This window comes from Xenia sp. Carnegie-2017, unplaced genomic scaffold (genome assembly GCF_021976095.1).
Source record: "Xenia sp. Carnegie-2017 unplaced genomic scaffold, XeniaSp_v1 HiC_scaffold_1, whole genome shotgun sequence".
In the NCBI taxonomy this organism is placed as follows: domain Eukaryota; kingdom Metazoa; phylum Cnidaria; class Anthozoa; order Malacalcyonacea; family Xeniidae; genus Xenia; species Xenia sp. Carnegie-2017.
The window spans coordinates 8,940,386-8,966,882 of record NW_025813402.1 but is presented as its reverse complement, the minus strand read 5'-3'; the positions used below and the strand labels follow the sequence as shown (position 1 = coordinate 8,966,882).

Genomic DNA, 26,497 nt, shown 5'->3' with positions numbered 1-26,497 from the left:
TACAATCGAGTCCTTACAATCGAGCAAACATTCCGTTGACTCAATTTGCATAGGTCCTACCAATAGGACGGTAGTCGTGGAACTTGGCAAAGACGCATACGTTAGGTTTTGAGAAGGTGTGTGAACTGGCTCGGTCGGCGGCGCGACTAGTATCTCTAAAGACGATGTAAAGTCAGAATCGCCGAATTTTGGTTTGGAATGAGAATGAGGAGATAAATACGTTGAAGAGTTTCTGTAGCTGACGGCAGTGTCAAATTAGACTTAGAGTCGATGTTTTGGTCAACAACGTTCTCTGCTGGAGCACTACTAAAGAAACTCGTCAGTTTTCGCATCCTTTTAGCTGTTTCTACAAGCTCTTTTTCCTTTTCTCGTTTTCGCCTAGCAGCTCTAGGCATGATGATTTTGATTAGAAGTGATTTAAACCGCAAAATTTTCAATTATTATGATTATGAATTGTCAACAGTTTTGTAGGACCAATGGCCTGAAAGACCAATGACATCTGGGTAATCAAGATCAAAAACTAAGCTATAGCTGATTTCGCATGATGCCGACAGACTTTCTTCTACTCTCAGGGCTACTTGTATCTAAGAAAAACTTCTTCAGTCCAATTTTACCTAAAACAAGGGCATTTCTACACCATGAAAAAGGGCACTTTCATTCCAGAAAAAGGGAAAATTTTTCCCTGTTGTAAAAAGTGGGGGAGCACTTGCCCCCAATGTCCCCCCCCGGTTCCGCGGCCTCTGGCAATGCTTGAATATCTGGGTAGATATGGTCAAGTACACAAACGATTACATTTCTTCTTTTTTGACGGCATAATTTACGGTAGTCTTTATCCCCTGTGCTCCGCCATAGCTTCTCCATGTTCATATATTATCTCCATATTCTTCTCTAAATACTGACCATGTGAAGCGAATTAACTGTTCTTTGAAAACACTGTATACAGTCATGACGGTGTTTTACAATAGCTGGTCAAGGTGATAACTTAAACATAAACAGCATGTTTTTCATATGCTTAAATATGGTGCGGTATACCCACTGACAAATAGCTTCCTTGGTGGACGTCATTGTAACTCTGAATTGATAGCTTGCAGTGTAAAGTGGAGTTTCGTTGAGAATCACATGTTGGTCAATCACATGTTGAGAATCACATCATAGTCCTCCTACATGTGGTCTCGTAAACATCGGTAAATATTTCGGCTTGTTCTCCACCCGTTCATCGCCTAAATCATCGTCAGTTTTCACGCAATGTTGAAAGTGCTATTCAATTATTTCTCTTGTTGTGTACTTCCATTTCTCAATCTCTTTGCCCTTGCACTTACTGTTGTCCTTTTAATTCACAAGTCTGAATTCAGCGGTACTTCTTATAGGCTTTTTTGTTAATTATTTAGACATAATTTGGTGCTTGGTTCACACGTGTCTGATCATAAGCTTGAACGATAAGACATTTATTTTGTGTGCCCAAGAGGTTTACAAAGACAAAGAAGTTTTGATTTAAAATCTTCTTTTGTTCTTCTTTTAGATCACGCTTTACTCTTTTCTTTATCCTTGCGCATATTTCAATGTGTATTTCACATGCTTCGTTGATTGCCTGTTGTTATAGCTAGTGCTTATCTCACTCATATGAGCCAGCTTAACACAGTTTACCTTTTTGTCTACCTTTAAGTGTACATTTATATCTATCTTTATATTCACATTTATGTCTACCTTAATGCTTTCCTTTGTGCCTTCCTTTATGTCTACGTTTGTGTCTACCTTTGTGTCTACCTTTATGTCTACGTTTATGACTACTTTAGTGTCTACCTTAATTTCTACCTTTATGTCTATCTTTAAGTCTATCTTCAAGTTTACCTACCTGTCTAATTTTACGTTTACCTTTATGTCTACCTTTGTGTCTACCTTTTTGTATAGGTTTAAGTCTACATTGGTCTCTAACTTTGTCTCAACCTGCGGGTTTCTTTTTTTTTACCTTTTCCTCTATCTTTTATATACTATTATGTCGACCTCTTTTTGTCTAACTTTGTATCAAAATTTACTTATCTTTGGTGAACTTTTGCCTGTCTAGATATTGGTGTTTACTATTTTGTAATCATTTCTTATTAATTTAGCGTCCACTATATTTACCATTTTGTGTACCTTTTTGTCAATCTTCTTGTACCATTTTGAGCACTTTTTTTATGCTATTTTTGTAACCACATTTGAGACTTCCTTTGTCTTCATCTTTTTGTCTTTGCAGTGTCTTTCTTTTTGTCTACCTTTTTGTGCACGTTTTTGTCTATATTTGTCAAAACAACAAACAAAAAATCACCATACCCAAAAATAAATACACAGGCGTGTATAATAATAATGATAATAATAATAGTAATTATAAAACAATAATAATAATAATAATAATAATAATAATAATAATAATAATAATAATAATAATAATAATAATAATAATAATAATAATAATAATAATAATAATAATAATAATAATAATAATAATAATAATAACAATAATAATAATAATAATAATAATGCCTCAACTCATGAACATACTTTAAATATTGACCTAGGTTATTGGGAAAGTTGTCTTTACATTTGACTGTCCCTTTATCATGGATATTTTTAAACACTGATTTTAGTCATATTTGATTCAGTTTTTTAACATTTATATTTGTAATAGATAATAATGATCATAATAAAATACGTTTTCAATCATAATAATAATAATAATAATAATAATAATAATAATAATAATAATAATAATAATAATAATAATAATAATAATAATAATAATAATATAATCATAAGCAACAACAGAGTAGTAGGCAAAAACGTTTGTTGTTTAGAGTAACTCTTTGTAGTTTTTGGTTATTCGTGAAAATCGTAGACACAACAAAAGATCTGGATACAAAGAAATTACAAACGAAGCCTAAAGTCACTAAAGCAATGATTAAGAAATCCTAATTTTTTAACATTTTACTGGAGATTGCAGGAAAAATGATGCAAGCCACCCCCAAATTAGAGCAAAAAAACTAATTTCAACTCGAAACATAATTAAATTTTGTAACAAAAATTTCGCTTCTAGTTACAAAGTTCACAGTAATAAAGCTGAAACTTTCACCTATATTTCTTTTAAGATTTTGTTCGCATTGACATAAAAATAAGTTGAAAGCTATATTCTTCTAACAAAAATTGCTCCATTAAATTATGCTCGACGAAAAAACTACTTCCGTTTGCACCTCCTTGTTCTTTATTTATCGTTCATTTTTCTATCTTTAGGAAAATGTTTTCTAATTCAACAGCATTGCATTCATGAACACGAGTATTTTTTTCTCAATATGTACACATTGCATCAAATTTACATCTGTACATTTTATATTTTGTCAAAGTTGATTCTTTTGATGATCCATTGTGGAGAGATCGATTTTTAATTCAACTTGATTTAACTAAATCCTTTGACTTAACTCCCAATCAATCATTATCAATGTTTGATCGGTTTGCACGGATGATCTTAAGGATGGATTTGTCCACCGGAATCGTTGGTTGTGGTCGCACATACACAACAAATTCTATGTCAAACGGTGGAAGTAGACAGTTAGAAGCAATTTATAAACGATGATCTCCTTGCTTATTCAATGCTTTGAGTTCTTCGTCATCTTCCGTTCCTGCGTCGTCACTGTCAAGCTCGTCGTCTGCCTCTCGACTGCGACTACTGCTTTTCGTGCTCTGCAACCGAGCTTGCTCGACAGCTGACATATAAGGGGTGCTTGTCTTCGCCTCATCTAAAAAGATGTTCAACAAACGTGTAATCCACGGAAACTAAAAATCGGTGTTATGAAATCAAGATGTTTCAAATGTAGCTCTTTACTGCGGACAGACATGAATTTCTATTACCTTTGGAGTAAATGGTTTGAGTCCGGGAGTATCGTTACATGTTTGTAAATGTAGATCATCCAGGTTGGTATAGTCCTGAGAAGGACTGTTTTTGTTGTTGTTGACTCACGTTTCGATAACCTTAGCGGTAGTCATCTTCAGAGTAAAAAAAAACAGTCTTTTGACTACAGTTTTTTGACTCTGAAGATGACTACTGCTAAGGTTGTCGAAACGTCAGTCAACAACAACAAAAACAGTCCTTCTTAGGACTATACCGACCTAGACAATCTATATTACCTTTAGAGTTGCTCAGATCAATAGCAACGTTACGATGCTCCTGCCAGCTTACACGCTTTTCCTGTATACGCTCGTGATTTCTAAAAGGTATTTCGTCCACGGCAGGCTTATCACTGTCGCTGCTTAAACTCTTATGAGGCTCCTGTTTTCCATCGCATATTTGTGAGTTGTACCAATCACGATTTTCTTCTAAGGTGTCCAAGATACCCTGTGCATCAGGGTACGTTAATTCGGCCCAGGTCTCCCAAAGGGGCTGGGCAACAAAATCGATGAACACAACCTAAGAAACATATTTCAAAGTTTGTCACGCAGGGATTTGTGTCATGTCCCTAAAGGAAAGTATAAGCCGTCGTGCGAGTGCATGTGGTGATATGTTGGTTTAATCAGGAAATTGCAAGAAAAATCGAATTAATGGAAACTCCAGAAATAATCTAGATTTAATGAATCCTGACTTTTTAATGAACGAACTCCAAAAACTCGTTCTTCCTTTCAAAGTTGAAACTTCATGTTTACTCTTGAAAATACACAACAGCTTGCAAGAATATTTTTGTGCAACAAATAAACGGTACGTGTTGCATGAATTATGGTCTTTGCGTGAAAATGTGTGAAAATGCTTGAAAATGCGTGAATTATAGTCTTTGTGTGAAAATCTGATTGGTTAAAATAACCATAAAAATTGGTTAGCTCAGATGCATTTAACCACTTTAACCAATATCTTTATGGTTACTTTAACCAATCATATGGTTATTTTAACCAATCATTTTTTACAGTGAACACATTAACTTTTACGAAATAGCCGAATCTTTCGTAAGCAGATACCCTTAATACCTCCCACGACAAACTTTCCGCTTACGGCAAGTGTCCGAAAAATAGAGGATAGGAGAAGTAATTACGTATTTGCAAGGACCCAAAAAGCAGGGTCCCCTTACGGGAGATGTCCGTAAGTAAAGGCTCGACTGTACGAGAAATAAAGAGATTTCCACAATGACGGTGGTGATTAAATGGCAAGCAACAATACACTATAAAAACAGCTGTACAAATTTCAACAATTTTAACGGTAATTGTGAAGTAAATATCTATCCAACAATGAACTGTGGCAATATATTTTGTCTTATCCAAGATCCGCTGAAGGACCCAAATTTCAAAACGTGTGACATGTTTCACGCATGGTAGAAATCACACATGGTAGAAATCACACATGGTATAAATCACACATGGTAGAAATCACACATGTCTTTACGTTCAATATTATACAATGATTGCGTCCAAACATACGTTTTGGAACGCTTTTTCCGAATAACTTGTTGTAGTTTCAACTCATCAATTTAGTTCATCGAAAGAATGGCTCGGTGATATTATCGCCATATTCTGTTCAAATTCACTTAAAACATCTCAAAACATAAATGGAAGAAGTCTTCATGTACACATACCTGTGACTTCTCCACTGATGCATTGTATCGATCCATCATTGGACTGACATCCATTCCTTCAATTTTCCTTTCTCGATCTCCCTGAAAACAATCGAGGAGAAAGAGAATTAGTAATTGGGAAAAATAAACTAATTTTTGTCGCCATCGTCACGTTCAACGAGAAGGAGTACTAACTAAAGGAGTTCTACGAGAAAGAATACTACGAGAGGAAAGACTACGAGAAGCAATACAACGCAATACTACGGTAAGAAGTACTACGGAAAAGAAAGACAACGAGGAGTTAAACATACCTGCCGGAAGAATTCTTCCATTAGCCTATCAACCCATTCTTTATAAAGTGGTAGATGCTTTGTTGGGTTGCTGAGATCCGCACAATGGACCAGACATCGCAGCACCTATTGATAACACAGATAATAGCATCTTAAGCAATATTTATTGCAACTATACAAATTGGGATTGGGAACTACACAAAAATTTAATTAGAAATTCGAACCGAAATAAAACGTCAAACTCCTGAAAGGGATAACGATCTATATGCAAGCATGCTATATTTCAATTCGCTTATAAGTGTGTGATCAAGGAAACTTCAATAAAACACGACAGCCTACAATCCGATTTATTGATGGGATTAATTTTTAGCCTTAATCCGTTCTAGCAGGATACATGGTAGTTTTTTCCTCAAACTTTATACAATCAATATTATTTTCGTCAATTGAAAAATACTGAAGATCAAATTACACTCCACACGGCAATTTCTACATTCATTACTATGGAAATATAGATACAAACACTAAATGACACACCTGTATCCTGTCAGCATAGTTATCTAGACTAAATTTTGATGCCGACAATTTCTTTGTCTCCACCATCGTTTTCAAGGATGCAAGTAAACTCATGTGTTTTGCATTATCCGTAGCTAAAACCTATTTAAAAATCAACGACATCTTCAAATTGTAAAAATAAGATGAAAGTATAGATTTACAAGTGCCAGTGAACCAGCCAGCTAACAAGCCAGCCAGACATTCGAATATCATTTTTACCATCTCGATTGCATTCTTTCTAAGCGACTGCCTCTCCTTTCTGCTCATATTCTCAAAAATGTCACATCCATGCTGCTGCAAGAGCTCAAACGCAACATGTAGGTGATGGTTCTCCAAAACTGATTCATCGTTGTACAACAAAGCTAATGGCGAATCTACAGAGCGAACGTTGTGAAATTTGAAAAAGAACTTGAAAAATTTTCAAGACGGTTAGCAAAACTTACTAGTAGCAACAAGAAAATGGTTACTAAGACCAGGATGATCAACATCGTGAACAGCTGCAGCAAACAAAGTAGCTAGAATTTCCAGATCGCTAAACACCGACTAAAAATGCAACACAAAACATGAACGTCTTAAGTAAACGTCTATATGGGCGAACTTTATCAATGAGCATTTCTCAAAAATTCACAAATTCTATTGAATTCTGAGGAAAAACTACTGACGGAGTCTTCAAAAAAAATTATAACACCATGAAACCAACAAAGTTCATAAATATTAAGTTGATGAATAATTTTTCTATTTTTCTGCTCATATTGTTTTTTGAAGAAAGATGCTCTTCATGTTAAAAATGGACTACCATTGGATGAGAGATGGAAGAGAATCATCCTTACGGGGCCACAAAGTGGGGGTTACTTTGCTACCTACAGTTTATTTAATCAGATGGACAATGAAACAGGTTTACACAAAAATCATTTGCCAGCCCTCAAATTTACTCCTCGTATGTAAATTTTTCTGTGTTCACTCACTGCAACAAGAACAGATTTCTAATGAAGTGGACCATAATAGAGGTTCGCTCATAAGTCGTTGGACACTTTTTCATGAACATTTTCTTCTTTGTTATGGTTTCGGACTGATAACAACAACTAACTGTGATATGTTTCCCGAACAACGGCTTCTATAGAACCGAGCATCGACTTTATTTAGCTATTTGATTACTGTATCAGTCCAACAGTTACTCAAAGTGTAATGAATTTTCTAGAATAAATAGTCAGCATTAGAGGGAAATGTATGCATCAATCAAGAACAGCAGATTCTGTATTTTCAGCTATCTGATACTTGCTTAATTCTCCTTTCTCCCAGAGAACGATAGCACGTTGTTTGGTTTCGTCTTCGAACGTCTTCCACCAAACCTTGTAGTTTTCCTACGACGTCTCATTCCAAGATATCGAGCTTTCTGAAGCTGCGTAATCTGGTGAGTTTCTAAGCACAGCACAGCCATCAACATTTTCACATTCATCCACTGATACCACAATTGCCATTCTACTTAGACATGTGGATTATCGATTTCGTGAACCATAACCCTTGACAATAACATTTTATTCATACAAACTCGGGTCACCGAGGCTTATCAGCGCACCTGTATTTAATAAGCATAAACGTGCACCGCTATCGTTTGTAGCTGGAATATGTTGTTTTAACACGTAATCGAACAACATTAAAACATGTCATTTGAAATTCTTTACTGTACAATACGTGGTTGTTATCAGTCTAAAACTTTCACCAGGCAATAAATTTGTGAAAAATTAGAAGTCCAGTAACTTATGAGCGCCCCTATAATTCAATGAAATGTATGCAGCAGGACCAAAACGTGCAGGCTGGCTATGCCTCTGCATAAACAAACAACAGACGAACCATAACGGGATCATATATGGACAATCTATACACTGAAACACATCTTGAAAATATGTTGTCGTATAACAGTCAAGGAAATATACTTTTGGTATTGGACGATATCACTAGTAGGGTATAGCAATAGTTCGTCAATTGAGCCTTGATGTAAATTTTTCTCTGCACACTAACTGCGTTCAAATGGAGAATATTCTGAAATTTTTGAAGCAGATCTAAAGCATGCAACCTGGTTACGATACTGACTATTACAATGTCTACCAGCAGCCAAACCCAAAGCATTCCAAAACAAGCAATGTTAATTATGAGCGCAATTTAAGTTATCACAATACCATTTATGGCAATACACAATGCATACCTCAAAAACTTCGGCCGAAAGAAGAACATGAGCTGACTGAACGACATCTGCCGAGTGAGTGCTGTTGTGAAAGGGGACATGTTTCATATAATGATCCTGAAACATAAAGCAAAACAGACATTGATCGCTGGCTCCTGCCGACAAATTATAGAAAATTTTATATAGTGCACATTTTACATTCCTGATGTTATTTCGACTGTGAAAAACCGACATACAATTCTCAATGTTTTGCCATTCATACGACATTTATATGACGTAATTATGATTACGTTTTATGATTATGTAATTATGTTTTGCCATATTAAGTAAAACTGATTACGTTTTATGATTACACAAGTATGCTTTGCCATATAAAGTAAAACTATGACAAAGTCAACAATATGTAAAAGCAACTAATTGGGAACTATCTCATTATTCTTGAATTGTCATAGAGTCATTTGCTGTTAGCCAATAACCTCATGCTGAATATAAGATAAAAAACAGTTATTACTGCATTATCTACAGGAATTTTACCTCTATTAAAGTAATATAATTGATGAATGTCGACGGTTTAATCTTAAATATTCGCATCAAGTCTCTCGCCTGAAATAAATTGGAGTTCAAAATGAACAGGAATGTAAACAAAGGAAGTAAGGACAAAATAAACTGTGGGAAGTACTAAAGATTGGCAAACCTGCAATATTGTATATGTAACAGCAGCCAAAGGACGTCCATTTGTTATATCATGAAGTTTAAATACATCAAAATCCCATTTATGTACACAGTCGAGATGCTTTAAGTAAATATAAAAACGCAAGTTATGCATAGATTGTCTCGATGAAAACAAAAAAACATAAAACTTTGCCAGCCAAAGCTCCTTGATTAAACTGTGGGTTCAATCACAGAGTTCAGGAATTCAAATTCGATAATGTACTCGTTTTTTTGAGTGAGCTAGTATGGAAAGCAGTGCTGTAGAACTAAATTTATCAGATGGGGGGGGCTCTCTTGACGAAGCTGAAGCCATGAAATTATGAAAAATTACCCATTTCAAAGGTAGAAGGGGGGAGCTCCTCCCTCAAGCGCCCCCACTTCTACAGCACTGAATTGGAAAGGTTTCATCCAACGTCAAAACCATCATGTTGGGGGTGTAATGAAAAAGATGCTTAGTAAACGTCTTTGTGAGAAAACCAGTCGTCTGAGAAAACCAGACGTCTATTGCGGTGAACTTTTTTAGTTGTTGAAATAAGTGAAAACGCCCTATGTCGGGATTTAGTTGGAGAAAATGTGACTCTGATTTCAATATAAGAAAATTAAACATATATTTTTCGCAAAGGAATTCCTTCCAATCTTTCAAAGGACAAAGGTTATTCTTTTTCTAGGTTCATTATACGAGCTGAGTAAGTACATTAATCCTGCCCCTGTCTCTATTAAGATGAATATTTGTGACACCACAAAAACAATACTCGTTCTTTTTTTAACCATCAACGAACTCTCATTAGCTTAAGCCAGTACTCACCTCATCACACAAGCCATATACGTTGTGCTAAATTTGAATGTTCGCCCTCAGCCGATATAAGCCAACATATTTTATAGTTCAACTGCAGTAAAATATAGTCCATGCATTACCCTCTCCCCTTCATAAGTCCCATCGTTAACAAGCCCTTGAAAAAGGCTTGCAAATTTATGTAAGCCCAGGGCCTTTAGGCGGAAGTTGTTAACTTGAAACCTCGTGTATATACGAGTGTTTTCTGGATTAAAATCGAGTATAACAACTAACAGTGGCGTAGAAACGTGCTCTTCCCTTTCCAATTAACGAGTTGCCACACCTCTGACAACAAGCAAATATTATTGGTGAGTAATATTGGCCTTCTACCTTAGCAAGTTCTGTCTCATCTTTAACCTCCACTCCAAACCTAGAAAAGAAAAAATTTTAGAGCATTAATTGAAATTGACGGCAACTTCATGAGTAAATATCTGCACCATAATGAAAATCGTACGGCAGACGATGTATTATAGCTGCAGATTTGGTTCTCATATTGAAATGATCAGTTGTTAGAGAGTTTTAGTTTGGCCTTTACGTCAAACGGCAAAGCACCTGCTTGCGGTTGAGGTTTGCCGCTTCGAAAAAATTTGAATTTAGTTTGGCGTTTTACATTTGTATTTTACAATTCCATTGTCATGAGCTAAATTTCATGTTGTGTTAAAAGCTTGTCGATAAAAAAGGCATATTAATAAATATTTATAATGTATACTTACGTAAAATAATCATATTGAGCCATAAACGTTACTTGGTTGTATTAAAAGTACTAAAAAACTTGCGGTACATCACCTACCGCAAGAAAGGCCTCTTGTCGTTAAAACCTGAACCGCAAACAGCAACGTAAACCGCAAAGCAATGATCACGAGACTTTTTGCGGTTTGCCTTTAACGCCAAAATAAAACGCTCCATTGAATGATATATCACGTAAGGGTGCTTTCTCGACACAAAATAATCCATATAAAAAAGAAAACTATCTCCACCTCCCCACCCCTCAAAAAAAACATTTGCCTGTGTTACGCTCGACAATTATTTTACGCAAAAAGTTGTAAATAGTAGAGTCGTGTCACAAAACACTTGTCTACCGTAAATAAAACTTTATGGTTCATTGAAAAAATGGTAGAATTACGTCACGCGCACCTTGGTATGGTTCCAGAGAAACTGCTGATTCGTTTTAACTTGCCAATACTGGCGACGAGAGACTTTGAACGAGCTCGTATACCCGAAGAGGAGTCTATACTGGTGTGTTTGTCTGTAAATAAGGAAAGAACAAAGTTCAAAGTGCAAAATGTGCACGTAAACAAGTAAAATAAATTCATGACCAATTTTTGAAATGATTTGACTTGAAGCTATTAAAGTTGTATGGATATTAATTACGCTGTGGGCAATTTATTCACCTTGAGAAATCTTTTGAAACTAGCAAAATCTATTGCTAACGTGTAGGACGCTCAAAAGAGGGGAAATTTTGTTATGAAAGTGTTCGAGCATATTGAAAACAGAGCAAACAAAGTTTGCGACTATGCATTGCAGTTTCCATAAGTTTAAAGCCACTTCAAGTTGAAAAAATGACAATTCTTATGAGGTCAAGATCGTGTGTGTGTTTGCTGGTTAAGCAAATGTGATCGAAACATTGCAACTTTTCATTGTCATCAATATTCAATAACACAAGGTTTTGTTCAATGTTGATAAGTTGCAACGCATAAAAGTTAAGCCTCCAGGATATTTTTTTTCAGCTACACACAAATACAGCTACGCACACAAACAAAACAAATATTTAATGCAAAATGCAATGAGAAAAAATATTTTCATACTCACCAACGAAAGTGTTATAAACCCACATTGATAGCTCTTTAGATTGTGTTGCTTCGGAGAAGTCTTTCAATTCTCGATTCAACAATCGCTTGAACTGCATAATGAACAGAAATAAACGATTAAATTACATAACGTAGCATGAGGCCCATTCATCACATGAATAGAGCATGATGCACAACTTGTTTTCCAACAATTTGGCCTCAGCTATGTCGACAAAAGCAAATCTCGCCCTAGTTTGTTTGTGAAGAAAATAATGTCACTTGTAAGCTATGAAGTGTGCTTATAGCGAAAAAGACATAACACTATATTTTCAATGGTGCAGGAGTGGGAAACAAGATTCAGATTGCACATATCCAACAGTCGCCACCACGATCATGAAAAATTTCGGACGTGTCACAGTCTTTAACAATACTACACTTGTTAATAAGATTAATAATCATTCAGCTAAAGACTATGTTGTTGGTAGTGATTGAATCTGAATTTCGTTCACAGAGTTAGTTGCAACTACTACAGATATTCTGTTGTGGAACAAGGTCATTTATGAGTGGGGTTTACCAAGAATAAATACAAGAAGGGAAGTAGCTATTTGTACTTGAGGGTACTTCACTTATGAATGCAGTGAATCGAGCTTCTAAACAACAAGAAATGCCATAAAACGCAAATTTTCATGGGTCATTCTTTAAAGACTCAGGGTTAAAATCCGTGAATAATAGCAAAAAATATTTCCAGAAGCACACGAACGTAATCGCGCAATACACCTGCACTCTAGAGAATAGGATAGAGAAAAATGGATTCCCTAGGCAAGTGTCTGACAACTTTTCTATAATAATCCTTTGTATCGTATTCTTTAACGGTAAAACAATAAAGGTCAGTGAAATAGATTAGCTTTTTTCAAGTTTCTTTACGCAAAACTGCGTAGTTTTCTTTTCATTTACCTTATTGGATGCCAGCTCACTCACGCTACAATGTGTCTCAAGGGTCTCTAATTGATTGAGAACCCAGTCAAGCTCGTCAAGAGTATCCTTGACTAACTATGAAAGAAAAACACGAAACATAACAATAGTACAGAGACAGCTCTAGGCATGATTGACGAGTCAAGTTCGTCAAGAGTATCCGTGACTAACTATGAAAGAAAAACACGAAACATAACAATAGTACAGAGACAGCTCTAGGCATGATTGACCAGTCAAGTTCGTCAAGAGTATCCGTGACTAACTATGAAAGAAAAACGCGAAACATAACAATAGTACAGAGACAGCTCTAGGCATGATCGACCATCGTTAAAATATTGATTGAATTAGTTGCATTCGTTAAATTTCTCAATCCAGAAATACACCAACTTGCGACAGCTGAAAAATATCCCAGAACGTGAACACACATGTTCCATTTAGAACTATTGTAAAGATCTTTATTTCATAGTAAAACACGTAAAAGCCCGAAAGGAAGACGATTTTTTCGTACCCGATTTTGACATTCTCCCTGATGACTTGAGTGTCCTGCAATATAAACGCTTGCCTATCAGTGCAGCCAGTAATATTGCAATTTCGTAAGAGCACAATGGTTATAAGACATTTAAAATAAACAACAAATTTTTTTATAGCAAACATGCTTCGGCATACTTTATGCCATCTTCAGTGCGAAGTGAATAAATATGGGAAGTTTACATGATAATATGTTATAGTGATAAAGCGAAAATATCGAATAGTTATGAATAATTATTTACAGTTGAATGAGGTGTTATAAAATGTTTGTGTTAGGTTTTATCAAAGGAAAAAACAAATTACAAAATAAAGAATAATATCTTATAAGGTAGTAATCGCTATTTAAAGGTCAAAGATAGTGTTAAGATGTTGTATTTGTTTGTTGAGGTTAGGTTTACGCTTCTTGATATAAAGGGCTTCTTTGAGTTTAAGGGCGAAAGGAGTGTGAGCGGTGTCTAAGATACGGAAACAGGATTGCGTGTAATTGTTTTTGCAGAGTGGTGACGACAGTAAGTGTCTGAATGTGTGAGTTTTTGTCGGTGGTTGTGTGTTCTTTAATCCGTGTGGAAAGGTGGCGGGTGGTCTCCCCAACAATTACTAATTATTCATAACTATTCGATATTTCCGCTTTATCACTATAACATATTAGCATGTAAACTTCCTATATTTATTCACTTCGCACTGAAGATGGCATATAGTATGCCGAAACATGTTTGCTATGAAAAAATTTGTCGATTACTTTAAATATTGCAATTACTACGAAAACTCCAATCTGCCAAAAATCAAGCGTGTTTTTTTGTTCGCTGATTTAGGTCTTTCAAGTTGATTATGGGATCGACTCTAACTGATCTTAAACATTGTACTCATCGTCTCCATTCATATTGAAAACAACACTACGAACACAGTTGCATAAACAAAACCTACCAGAAGAGACACCGTTAACTTCGTATGAACTTCTCCGTCCTAGAGTTTGCTTGAAGCTAAATGACGTATACACAGATTAGCTTTGATCAGTTTTGCGCATGCTATGTACAAACTCGGTATATAAAAACATGTATATTAGGACCCAAGAACTAGACATGAACCACGCAACGGTTAGGCAACTTTGTTAGAACCGTTAGTATTCATATAAGTGGGCTACATTTAATTACAGTTTTTTTAGACAGAATTTTTTTAAGCAAAAATATTTTCAATGACAATTCTAAAACCCCATGACTTATCCTGGTAAACTGTTATTTAAAACGCCAAAATCCTGAGCATAAGCCCTTTGGATATTATTTTTCACATTTTTTCGCGCAGTCTATGATCACTGGGTGTGTAAAACGAGATGAGCTGTACTTATGAATCATTCACTTGCTTTTAAAATGGCTATTTCTATGAAAGTGAAACTAACTTCTACGAACATCATTTCAAGCTCTTGCCCTCAGCGCCCCTGCGTCCTACGTACGTCATTCACATACCTGCTTTCAATCTTTTTCGCTTGAGATACTGTCATAAAGTTGTTTCGAATTATTCTAAGACTGGATATAATCTGGTAAAAAAAGTGGATTTTATAGTTTTTCGTTTTAAGTTGCGTGGAATTTCGACGCTCTGATGGAGTAATAATAAAAAAAATTTGAAATGTATCTTGGGCAGGATACTATAACATAAAAGCATCCGAACATGCAAAATTATTTCATGGTTAACTTCAAGGCTTGGGAAACCATGGGAATATAGGTGTCCCGACAACCAGAAATTTTTCAGATGGTGGGTGTCCCCAACTGGAAGGACGTCTACAAAATTATCTCTTGCTTGAACTTTTATAATATAAATGGTAGGTTTTTGCAGATGTGAAAAATTTGAAAATCAATGAGATCTAAATGTAACTAATACCAAGCAGTTTCATCAATAGTTTATCAAATAGTGAGCTTCGAACACCGAAAACTTTTTAAAGCTTCCATAGCGCCTGTTAAATTTTAAATTTCATCACCGTCGTATACTGGCGGGTATGTTCGCGATTTGATCCGTTGACCATCTAGCAAAGGAAATTCCCCCCTCGTAATTTGTAAACTCCGTCGTAAGGAGTTGAAAGATGATAAATTTATGATTTTGTGTCCATGATCACGACATCAGACAAAGATGAGGTATTTTTGATAGTTTCTCTTAGTGCCGAAATGTATTTTCAGAGCAAGGCACATCATACCTACGGGTGTTATCTTTGCGAACTAACCTACGGCACATAACAACACTCGTTTTTCATGCGGTTATTCTGCACTCTTTAGTCATTACCAATAACATTTTACTGAAAGTTTTTTTCAATTTAAAATGATGAGCTTTCCCACATTTGAACTGAAAATGGATCTGGAGATCTTAATGAGAAAAGTCACAAACGAATTACTGTTGGCTGGTGTATTTTCTTTTGTATAATACTTTCGTAGAAACGCTTTGAAAAAGCTTTGAAAATGCTACATGTGGATTTTGACTTCGTGAAAATTTCAAATGAAAACGTAGCTATATACATGCGCGAACTTATTTTCAAGTACAGAGCAAATAGATGGATGAAAAACTTTGAGATGGCAAATCAACTCAAAAACATGAAAGAATCTTTTGCATACCTGAGCGAAGGGAGTGACAAGTTCTTCAAACCTTGTCCTTAAAACAAGAAAACAAAAGACTTTATTATTTGTAGCAATACGAACTAAGCTAGATAAACATATGCTCATTAAAAATATGGACTACATGCTATCTCTCTTATTTCTATGTTAAGGAGCAGTGACGTACATGTCTTTGTGTGGTGCACACGTCGTTCGATAGTGTAAGTCTGTAGGTAATCTCTTTTTCAATAACAAATTTTCTCGCACTTAGAGGCGAACATTGGGGGGGTGTGGGTGGGTAATCAAACACCCACCAGTTTTTGTGGAAAAACTGTTTATAAAATTCTGTCGAGAAACTGTTAGACGTCTAAAAAACTCGATACCAGAACGTAGGCCATCGCGTTTTTGGGGGATGTACGCCTCCAGTTGGTCGTGTTTTTTTTTCGTATGGCAACTTATAGTATTTACGCATGTCGTACAATCATATGAAAAGGCTTTAGCTTACCCATCACTCAACGATGCATGTCTTGGCGACATACATCTGGGGGAAATTTCACCCTCGCTGTCAGACTTGTATATAAAGGATTCTCTTCGTTGAGGTACGTAACCAGAAGGCACGGTAAGCTTTTCGCACTCGGCTCGTTCCGAAGAGCTTTCTTGAGAGCTTTTAAGGGATTTTCTGTTGGGTTTATCATTCTTCGTCGCAAAACTAAATAATAAGAAAAAAAAATGTATCAGTCCAAATAGTCATTATAGTATTGTGCGATATGTTGTGGTGTGGTGTGATTAAATGAAATATATCGGCGCTCGACAAATTATGTTGATTATTACCTCATCATCAATGACATCACCTTATTACATCCCACTACGAAGGAGATTTAAGTAAAATAGGAAAAAGTTGCCCAGCGAAAGTGGCCGGCAAAATTTGAATGGTGGGCGGGGATTTATCTTCTCTATTTCTTTACGCAAACGCTTAAAATTAGACAAGAAGTCCAGAAAGTACTATAAACTCTTTAGTTTTTTCGTCATTTCCATGTTAATCATGTTAGACCCAGTTCAAGCGTCGAACTTTTCATGTACCGAATGCATTTAAAAAAAAAATGAGGAATTTCATCTTTTGTCTATAATGCATTCGCGACATGTAAAGTTCGACGTTCGAACTGGGCTTTAATGCTCTGCTTAAAAGTAAAACGTCCACAGTGTGCTCTGTATTATGATAGTTATATCATATAAAAGAGAACTGCAGTGGAACATAATCCATTCATTACCCAACGTATTTACAAGATCTGCCATGAATAAGCCCATAAAGAAGGCTTACTAACTTATATAAGCCACTTATATGGCAGCGGTTTACGGCATTCATAGAGTCAGTAGTTAGTACGTATGCAAGGCATCGCTTACAAACATATTTAACGCTTCAGTGAACTCAATCTGCACACTGGCTCCAACACAAAAGAATTTATGCCGAGCATCGCTCACAAACATATTCAACTTATCAGTGAACTCAATCTGCACACTGGCTCCAACACAAAAGAATCTTCGTGCAAGGCATCGCTTACAAACATATTCAACTCTTCAGTGAACTCAATCTGCACACTGGCTCCAACACAAAAGAATTTATGCTGAGCATCGCTCACAAACATATTCCACTCATCAGTGAACTCAATTTGCACACTGGCTCCAACACGAAAGAATCTTTATGCAAGGCATCGCTTACAAACATATTCAACTCATCAGTGAACCAATCTGCACACTGACTCCAACACAAAATAATTTTATGCAAGGCATCGCTCACAAACATATTCAACGCATCAGTGAACTCAATCTGCACACTGGCTCCAACACAAAAGAATTTTATGCAAGGCATCGCTCACAAACATATTCAACTCATCAGTGAACTCAATTTGCACACTTGCATGCATGCCAGGGTAAAGCGGAAGTTGAGCATGTAAAGAAATTTTTAGGCCTGATAATTCCTATGTGAATGAAACAGACTTTAATGATTAATTTTTAGTGAGGTCTTTACTATTTTAACCGTTTGCCCTATGCATATGGCATTGAACACTTTCTCGAAATTCGTGAACAACGCAATTTATTAACGTTTGATATATTTACACGTATAGCCACGTTGCTATAAAAAACATCCGCCTACATTCACCTGGTTGGGATCAACGATCACAAACCCTACATGTCTCTAATCCCTAACGCGAATGTTGTCGAACAATGTCTGTAATTTCGCATTATCCTTGTTTGCGAGCGCTTGTGTTCTTTCGTAGACTTGGTCGTACATAGCCAATGTTTGATAACAACTTGATTTAAATACATACAATACATCCGAATCCATAGATTATTTACATTATGGGGCGAAGCGTCCTTCATAGTAATGCTTTGCAATACTTGGTATTGAAAAAATGCTGCTGATTCTAATATCAAGAGAAGAGAAGCGTTGGATAGCAAACTGAACCTTTCAAAGAGTAAAGGACTTCCACTACGTATTTTATCATTTAGGCCATCTCTTTCTAGATCAAACTACGTCCTTCAATCTTTCAATCTTACTCCAACGCTTGGCTATCTTGTGTAAAAAATTACGATGAACATAAAACTTATCCTTTTTAACGGGTGAAATCGATCAGCACGCTAGACTTAACCGTTCACGTGGCAGACTTTTTATTCGAAAAGCGAAAAGTTGGCAAAAAGTCATGTAAAACCAGCAAAGTCTGATGACTTTAATTTTAAAATAAATATTTGCAAACGTATAAGCGTAAATTCAAACACAGAATATAAGTTCTGTGTGGCTTGCTGCGTAGCAGTCAGAGAAATATGACACATAATATCTTCATGATCAGCTTTCAAACGACAAGTGCCCACACGTAAATGGAAATAATGTATAAATACTGTGCTTTCTCTCATAGTAAATAGATGCCCTGCAACTGTTTTGTACACACATACGGATGCATAAATGGCCCTAGCACGCTTATTTGCCAGTGAAGTTGTGCGAAAAAGCAAGAAGCAAAAACATGCACTCGATCGTTCAAAAGACAGCATGCAAACATCACACTGCGCCTAGCATCATTACTTTTTAAAACAATAACAAACAGGCTGGAGTCGAAAAACGTTTAAACGTTTTGAAGACTCTCGGAATGAAGAACGAAAAGCTAACCGAAAACGTCTGTCAGTAGAAGCACGTACGGCACTGAAACCGAATCGTATGGCTATCGCGTACACACAAAAAAGTTATCACCGACAGTCATCGACCAAAAACCGACCGCTGTAATAGATTGGGGGTGAAAGATAGTGGCCCTGAATAACGATGGAAATGTCAACGTCCCGATACGATTTGATATCGCAAATATTTATCAACAAAAGAATGACATCTTTCGAACAAGTGAGGTTGAAGGCAGTTGCCTGTCTTCGATAGCGACTTGTGCGTTACACACCGTGCATGAAATATCAATTCGAATGTATTGCAAAGCGCAGTAGAAAACATAAAGGAGAAGATTACAGCTAACCATGAGGTTGTGTTCTTCGAGGGCCAAGATCCCATGTCTAGAGAGTTGAGGTAAATTACCATACCGATGTACAGGTGCAACGAATGTAGCCAATTCGCAAAATACAATCCGGAGTTTCAACCATTTGAGCAGCAAGAACAAGAGCAATCACAGAGCAAGTCACAGAGCAATCGCCGATTCGTTATCTCGCCCGCTAGCAAATCTTCGCCGTTGGCTGGTAGGAAGGGAAAAAAATATTCAAAACTCAAACGTCACAACGACCGACGGAGACGTCTATCAATTCGAATAATGTTTGCCGTGAAAAATTATGCGGAGAATTTGGAATAAATTATACTTTGCCTTATATGGGCAAGGGCTTGTCTTAACAGCCAGCTGTATTTGCGCAAACGTTAGCTATACAGTTTTAACGTGTCTCTAAAGTCAACTCTATCATTATATTGAAGAACTCATAAGGAATTCACCTCATTTCATGTTTGTTAATCATGTGTAAGAAGTATCAATTCGCAAACTCTTCAGCTCCATGCATGGCTATAGCTTTGCCTAAAAAGCACTGAAGAAAGGAAGAGGAGATGCATGTTTTCCTCTTTGAATGCATTGCATAAGACGTAGCACGTATGGCAATGATAATGATTCTAATTCCTCTTATTTAATGAGAAATACTAGCATGATAGCCACCAAAAGCTGCGAACGCAACTTAGCACTGTTAGTCAAAATGTTAGTCTTAATATACTATTAGTAAAAATGTATTGTTCAGCTATGAAACATAAAGTATTATTCCTCTTGTACAAGCCAATTCATTTTCATCCCAAGTCTGTAAAAATGCTAAAGATTGCGAAAGCAAGACCATCGAGCAAAATTAAATATGCGAATTCTATAGAGTTTTTCATAGGATGCAAAGAGGAAGATGGGATGATTACTTCATAAAAAGGTAGCAAGCCTAGAAGCACAGAATCAAGGACTCAAAGTATTTTGTTTTGGTTTTGATAAGGAAGTAAAGTGCAGAATAAATTATCATCGAGAAAAATTCCATCACGAAAGTCATAAAGGTGAAATGACTGTTCGACAGAGTTATGCATTTGAAGTTAAAAATCGAGGATGCCACCCTTAATGTCGTCAAGTGAAATAGAAGAGAAGTAGAAATGCTAGATAGTGAGATAGATCAAATGACTCAAAGTATCTCCAAATGAGATCGTTGATGACTTTCATAGAAATGGTCGTGCAGACAGCGGAAGTGGTGATGAATGATTTGATACTAAGGATAGGAATACAGAAAGACACAAGGTTGACAGAGTACGGTGGACGGAATGGTGGAAGGCAAAGAAGGAGGAATGTTGGGATGTTTTCAGGAGGAAATGAGAAGGGAACGAAGTAGTCAAGATGTGCTTCCAGATGATAAGAGTCATAAGACCACTTCAGGAAACGTGATTTAGGGAACATAATAATTTCCGGCATATCTCCTGGAAAGCAAATAGATAAAATGACTTAATGCTCGAAAGAGAAGATGAGTGTAAACAAAGAAGCGAAGCGAAAAAAGAATAAACGGGGACTGCGAGAAGACCGAAGAGAGTAAGACCTGAAGGAGACTTGGTAAAGAATCTAAGTATTGCTTTGAAAAGCGTAATTGCAATGGTGAATAAAACTACAGCCTAGCGTGTTTGCGTAGGTTCTGCAAAGAACCTTTAGAACAGAAATCAAGGGCAAAATACGACAGAATATGCATTTCAGTAGACAACTCGTCAGGTATCAATGTCTGCTGATTGTGAGAATGTCTCAACCGATATTAATACAAGTTTCTAGAGTGAAGATGTCATCCTGTGTACACAGACGAACATAATAAAAACAGCACTAACTGAAAGAGCCAGATCATTAAGCTTAATGAAAGATAACTGAAGTAATTTTCAAGCATTTTTTTGTTGACTGTTTATTCAACATGGCAAATGTAATAGCCCATGGCAGTAAATAGATTGAAGTAGAAATGAAAAAGCCAAACAAAGAGAATACGATGACTTGCCACTGGCGTAGCTAGCCCGCAAATTTTGGTCCTACTATGCAAATTTTACATCACTATCATTATTCATTTCTTTAGAAATCTGTTGTTTTTACAGTGAGTGAACACGGAAAAATTAACATAGCAGGACAAAATTTGCGGGCTGGCTAGGCCACTGTGACAGACTTGCATGCTTGGTTGTACACTTAGGAAGAATGATTTATACAGATTAGCAACGCTAAGAAATAGCAATTGCAAGGAATATGCAGCAGGTAAGGATAGCAGGTCAAGAATGTAAATTCTATGGAAAATATGAAAAGTATGACAGGAAAAAGGACTTTGAAAAGCTGATGATTGAGGAAAATGAGGGAGAGTGAAAAGTACACAGTGTGGCCGTTGACGGCCAGAAGATAAAGATTATTAGTAAAGATGAATTTAGGTATATCCCGTGGAGCACGAAGAGTGGAAGGGCATTCTTGAGTATAAAGTATAAAGAAATAATAAGGATGAGTCACATGATGAAAGCATGGAAAGAGTAGTAAAATCTACATTGGGCAGATGTGAACATTTGCGATTAGCACTCAAAGGCTAATTGAGAAAGATAAAGAGAGTCTACGAGAGCTACTTGTTTCTTGGCAGATTTGGTGCTAATATGAAATAGTTTGAATAGAGTTTTATAGTCACGTACACGGAGAAGAATAATTTGGTAAGGGGGCTCATATTAATATATCAATTCATATGTTATAATTTGTTATTGCAAATGATTTCAGGCGAAATTAGTGAAGTACAACAGTCATATACGATTATCAACCCCCTTCCAAAGTATGGACTTTGTGTTGTCCCAGTAGTGGTATTGCAGTATGAGGAAGTCTTTAGTGGCACAAAGGTAGTTAGAGCACAGGATAGCTGTAAAGCTGTAAGACAAGGTTGAGACGTACTGTAGTCAAGACAGATGGTTAACCTTAAAGAAGGTGTGTACCAAAGATCGTTGTATGTAAAACAAATTATGCTTGAACACAAACTTGTTTGGTATCCAAGTATAAAAACGGCAAATACGGCATTTATAAAGCTACGGTTAAATGAATAAATTATCGCATAAAGTATGGTTACCATATAAACGGATTAACCACTTAAAGTAGATTTATCAGTTAAATGAATGGGAATTAAACATACAAAAAGTAGATTTACCTGCTCAATTAGTGTATTTGTCACTTAAAGTGGATTTACCGTGTAAATGTATGAATTTGTCACGTAAAGTGGATTCACAAAGTGAATTGATAGAATCAACAATTATCAGTCAGTAAATTTACCATTTATGTAACAATCACATTGAATCACTAAATAGTTGCACAACCATTTTCGTTGTTTTCTTTCTACGTAGACACAAAACACGTAGTTACAACTCTGCGTTGAAGCACCCCCAAAATCAATAAAACCTTATAGTATTCGTTGATGTCTACTGGAGTGACCAAAATTGAAATTTTTGAAAATAATTCTTTTCCAGTCTATGAGTTACACTTCCTTGAAAGACTTATCAAAATTCATTAACAACGAAGGCAACAAACAAGAAAATCTAAACACTGAAAATAAACCTGTTCAAACCAAAACAACACGAACATAAAGTACCTACTATACATTTAAAATACCTTATTAAACACAAAATGATCTAGACTCGACCTAGGCATAAAAATGTAGTTTATTTTCGCTTATAAATGAAAGATCTCTTTAGTTCCATTCATTTCCCAGTTTTCTCGAATCATGGTCTCAATTATGTTTTCTCAAACATAAAACAATGTTGCTTTGAGTGCCTTGGCTGATAGCCTTTTTATTATTAAAGAAACAAGGGAAAAGCAAAAATAATGTACAAGACCTGAAATGAAACCCTCTTTCAATACAAAAATGAAGCAACAGATTTTAAGCTCAAAAAAATATCCACCAATCTTTAATTACCACAACCACGGACCAATAGCATGAAAAATACTTTCTGTACGATGGTACTTAAGAACTGAACTTCTATTTCAAACCAAATTAGAAAAACTCATGTAAATATTTTACTTTCATATTTCTTTAATTCGTATATCACTGTAATTTTTTGATAACACGCCCTCTATAAAATCCTGCTTCGGTTGATGGAGTTATAACGTGGGTAAATGAAGTTCATTCATTCGTTCGTTCGTTCGTTCGTTCGTTCATTCGTTCGTTCGTTCGTTCGTTCATTCATTCGTTCATTCATTCATTCATCATTCATTCATTCATTCATTCATTCACATTCATTCATTCATTCATTCATTCATTCATTCATTCATTCATTCATTCACTCATTCATTCATTCATTCATTCATCATTCATTCAACCTCTCTTTCACTCTCTCTATAATATGCAAATTGTTAAAAGTAAGCATGTCGAGCGACATCGTTGCAAACGAAATAATGAAACAAAATACTTATTTTCGACATAAATTTATTAAATGCAGCTGCGGTATTAGCACAACGGCAATCACCGCAGCCTATTGAAGAGGATAAAATAAAATTTGATGATATTCATAACCAAATAAGAAGAGAATTTTTAGAACTAAGCCTTTCGATAATCCTAAGAATTTAAAATCTGCCCATTAAATGACAGACAGCTTAATGGTTTTTAAAAATAACTGGCTGTGTGCCACATGTATTGCTTGAGATAATAAAAAAAACATGCCTGCTTCTTTTTCGAAATGCAAGTATTAGTGGGAATAACTAAGATATGGCAGTGTTCCAATCTTAGCAAATAGCTTATCATATATCACCGACGAAGACGCGTGGCTTTATTTTTTTCAAATATTAATATATAAATACAACATGCTGTTCACTGTAGAGCAGCAAATTTAAATCATCAACGATGATGGTCAAAATATAAAATATATAAGCGATATCCTTGGTTTAAGAAAGCGCATGGGGATCAAGGCAAATCAAGCGCATGGAAATGAAGATCAAGGCAAAATCTACATAATACCATACGGCGTTTCAAGTGCTCGAATTTAGGTTTTATCGCGAGTCCCGAATCCATTCCATTTACTGACCAATGGATCCAGTCAGCATCTTTCAGCTGTTTATTCAAACAAAGCTTGCTGCGAAAATTGTATTCTTGTGAAAACAAGTCGACATCATTGTATAATGACATATTGACTTAGCGAGACCAGGGACAGCTGGTGTTCAACCTCGTCAACGGTTTATATAATTAACATATATATGAGTATCGTGTTTACAAAGTTGACAATTTTTGTCAGGTTACAAGAATATAAGCTGCGGGTTATATGCTAACACAAGCTAATACTTATTGCACATTTCCACACATGTACCGCAGATTATCGTCAACGCAATGCGGTCACTGATGCGGTCGTATATATGCATGGTATACTATAATGTGGAAAGTGTAATTCTTCATATGAGATGGGCATGATGAGTGAAGGCAAAATATAAGCTACGTATAATGTTTTGTTATTTACAGTATATGATGATTAGTGACGGTATTATAAGCAATGTTAATTTCTCATAGGGTAGATGTCGCACTCACGGCCTCAAGAATACTACAGAATATGCTATAAGTCTCAGATAAATAGCATTGGCCATATATTGGCTCGCAAAACAAAGCCTCTCTCTTGTATTTCTTCACCCATTAGAGTTCTCGAAAGTACTTCCTAATCCTCTGTACTATTTCTTCACTGATAACGTGGCCAACTTAAAGATGTTGTAGTACGATTTTTGTTTGAAAGCATGCGAGACTTTCAAAAATTAAATAGTAATATTGATGCACACTCTCGAACGGCGAATACTACTTGCAAATTTAGTTATTTGCTCAATGGCAATATACGGCCAGTTAGTGATGGCTTGCTCAAATTACGTACGGCATTTATAAAATCGAGGAAATGGGAAAAGTAAGCAGTCCTTGCTTGGGAAAGTTGAAATAGTCGAAACTTATCAGAACAGGAATAAGAAAACAACGACGATGGAAATAAGTAGAAGCTGCGTGTGTTCCGATACAACAACTTTAAATAACAAGCATCTTGATAAGAAATTGAACATGCAAAACATTTACATAACATTGAAACACAATACGTAAATGGCGATCACTTCAAACTTACGTCGAACGATCGAGCCCATTGTACGACTGTTCGTCGTCAATTGTGAGTGATATAGAAGGCTTTGCCTCCTTCATTTTAAATTTAACACCTTTTTCATTCTCCGATGTCGGTTCGCTCATGATGCAAATCCCTCTTCAATTAAAATCCTTCTGTTTAACACATACGTTTCTAGGTCGTAAATTCACGCCTTTTTTTGAATATTACCCAACGTTTTTCTCGATGCTCAGGCGGTACGTCTTTCCCTCGTGTAAATAAACGAGTCCTCGCAAGATTCAAGCTTTTATGTTAATCTTTCAAAACACTCGTGTATCTCAGAGGGGAATATATTGCGGAGCGCAGTTGTTGGTCAATTGTTGATCCACAAAGTGACGACGTTCATGATGTGCTCGTGCTCCTACGTTTTCAACGATGACGAGTAATTCTCGCTACCAGGCGGTCAAATAACATCAACGAACGAAAAGCTATCATCAGCTTAAATATATATAGGTATTTACAGCGATCGCATCGCACAATGTGGTTCATCGATTAATGATTAATTAAGCCGCAAGAACTACTACGTCGACAAACATTAAAAGCAATACTTATGTATTCATCATTGCGAATAGCAGATGCAAAGTTGCACTCTAAACCACTCATGCAATAACATGAAAATATTGGTAAGTCCGTAGGGAGTTCACTTTCATATCATAATTGTGTTAATTCCTTTTGAACACGCACGCTGTCTTCGTAAGCAACGAATTCTTACGACGTGCAAGGGTTTCATCGTCCTAATTCTTCAATTGTTGACGCTGTAAAAGAGAAAAAATCGTCAACATTTATAAATATATACGTACAATGAAAATTGACGTTCGGCAGTGCCAACATACAATATTAATGACGTTTGGTCGAATTGG

At 36.0% G+C, this 26,497-nt stretch overlaps 2 protein-coding genes and 2 long non-coding RNA genes across 5 annotated transcripts in view; 1 reads left to right on the top strand and 3 right to left on the bottom strand.

The window, feature by feature from the left end:
• Positions 1-1,665: 1,665 nt before the first annotated feature.
• Positions 1,666-2,277, bottom strand: LOC124441533. Its single transcript, XR_006946991.1, has 2 exons — positions 1,873-2,277; positions 1,666-1,764 (listed from the first exon to the last, which is right to left on the bottom strand). It is a non-coding gene; the product is annotated as an uncharacterized LOC124441533 (long non-coding RNA).
• A 744-nt stretch (positions 2,278-3,021) lies between these two features.
• On the bottom strand, positions 3,022-25,876 carry LOC124441470 (cAMP-specific 3',5'-cyclic phosphodiesterase 4C-like). Of its 2 annotated transcripts, none has more exons than XM_046991954.1 (20): positions 25,605-25,876; positions 16,497-16,700; positions 16,013-16,049; positions 14,879-14,949; positions 14,343-14,398; positions 13,399-13,433; positions 12,873-12,968; positions 11,941-12,031; positions 11,266-11,377; positions 10,462-10,501; positions 9,283-9,381; positions 9,123-9,191; positions 8,610-8,705; positions 6,850-6,949; positions 6,626-6,780; positions 6,389-6,508; positions 5,876-5,980; positions 5,586-5,666; positions 4,156-4,435; positions 3,022-3,767 (listed from the first exon to the last, which is right to left on the bottom strand). In XM_046991954.1, the coding sequence occupies exons 1-20, from the start codon at positions 25,721-25,723 to the stop codon at positions 3,592-3,594; spliced, it is 2,142 nt and encodes a 713-aa protein (XP_046847910.1). In that variant the 5' UTR covers positions 25,724-25,876; the 3' UTR covers positions 3,022-3,591. The 2 variants fall into 2 exon arrangements, with proteins under 2 accessions (XP_046847910.1, XP_046847918.1); XM_046991962.1 differs by lacking the exon at positions 25,605-25,876 and adding an exon at positions 19,501-19,775.
• On the top strand, positions 9,550-22,098 carry LOC124441540. The gene is made up of 3 exons (XR_006946992.1): positions 9,550-9,559; positions 11,714-11,716; positions 21,942-22,098. It is a non-coding gene; the product is annotated as an uncharacterized LOC124441540 (long non-coding RNA).
• The window catches only part of LOC124441523 (oxidoreductase NAD-binding domain-containing protein 1-like), a 29,535-nt gene continuing 27,670 nt past the window's right edge, over positions 24,633-26,497 (bottom strand). The window contains exon 8 of the mRNA XM_046992005.1: positions 24,633-26,392. The gene's annotated coding sequence lies outside the window, so the exon portion shown is untranslated. The remainder of the gene's footprint in view (positions 26,393-26,497) is intronic.

Coding starts and splice junctions, on each gene's coding strand:
- LOC124441470 (XM_046991954.1), bottom strand. CDS start 25,723: ATGAGCGAACCGACATCGGAGAATGAAAAAGGTGTTAAATTTAAAATG. Junction 13,434..14,342: donor AGTTAACGGTGTCTCTTCTG/GTAGGTTTTGTT, acceptor TTTATATTGCAG/GACACTCAAGTCATCAGGGA. Junction 10,502..11,265: donor TTCTCTGGAACCATACCAAG/GTGCGCGTGACG, acceptor TTTCTTTTCTAG/GTTTGGAGTGGAGGTTAAAG.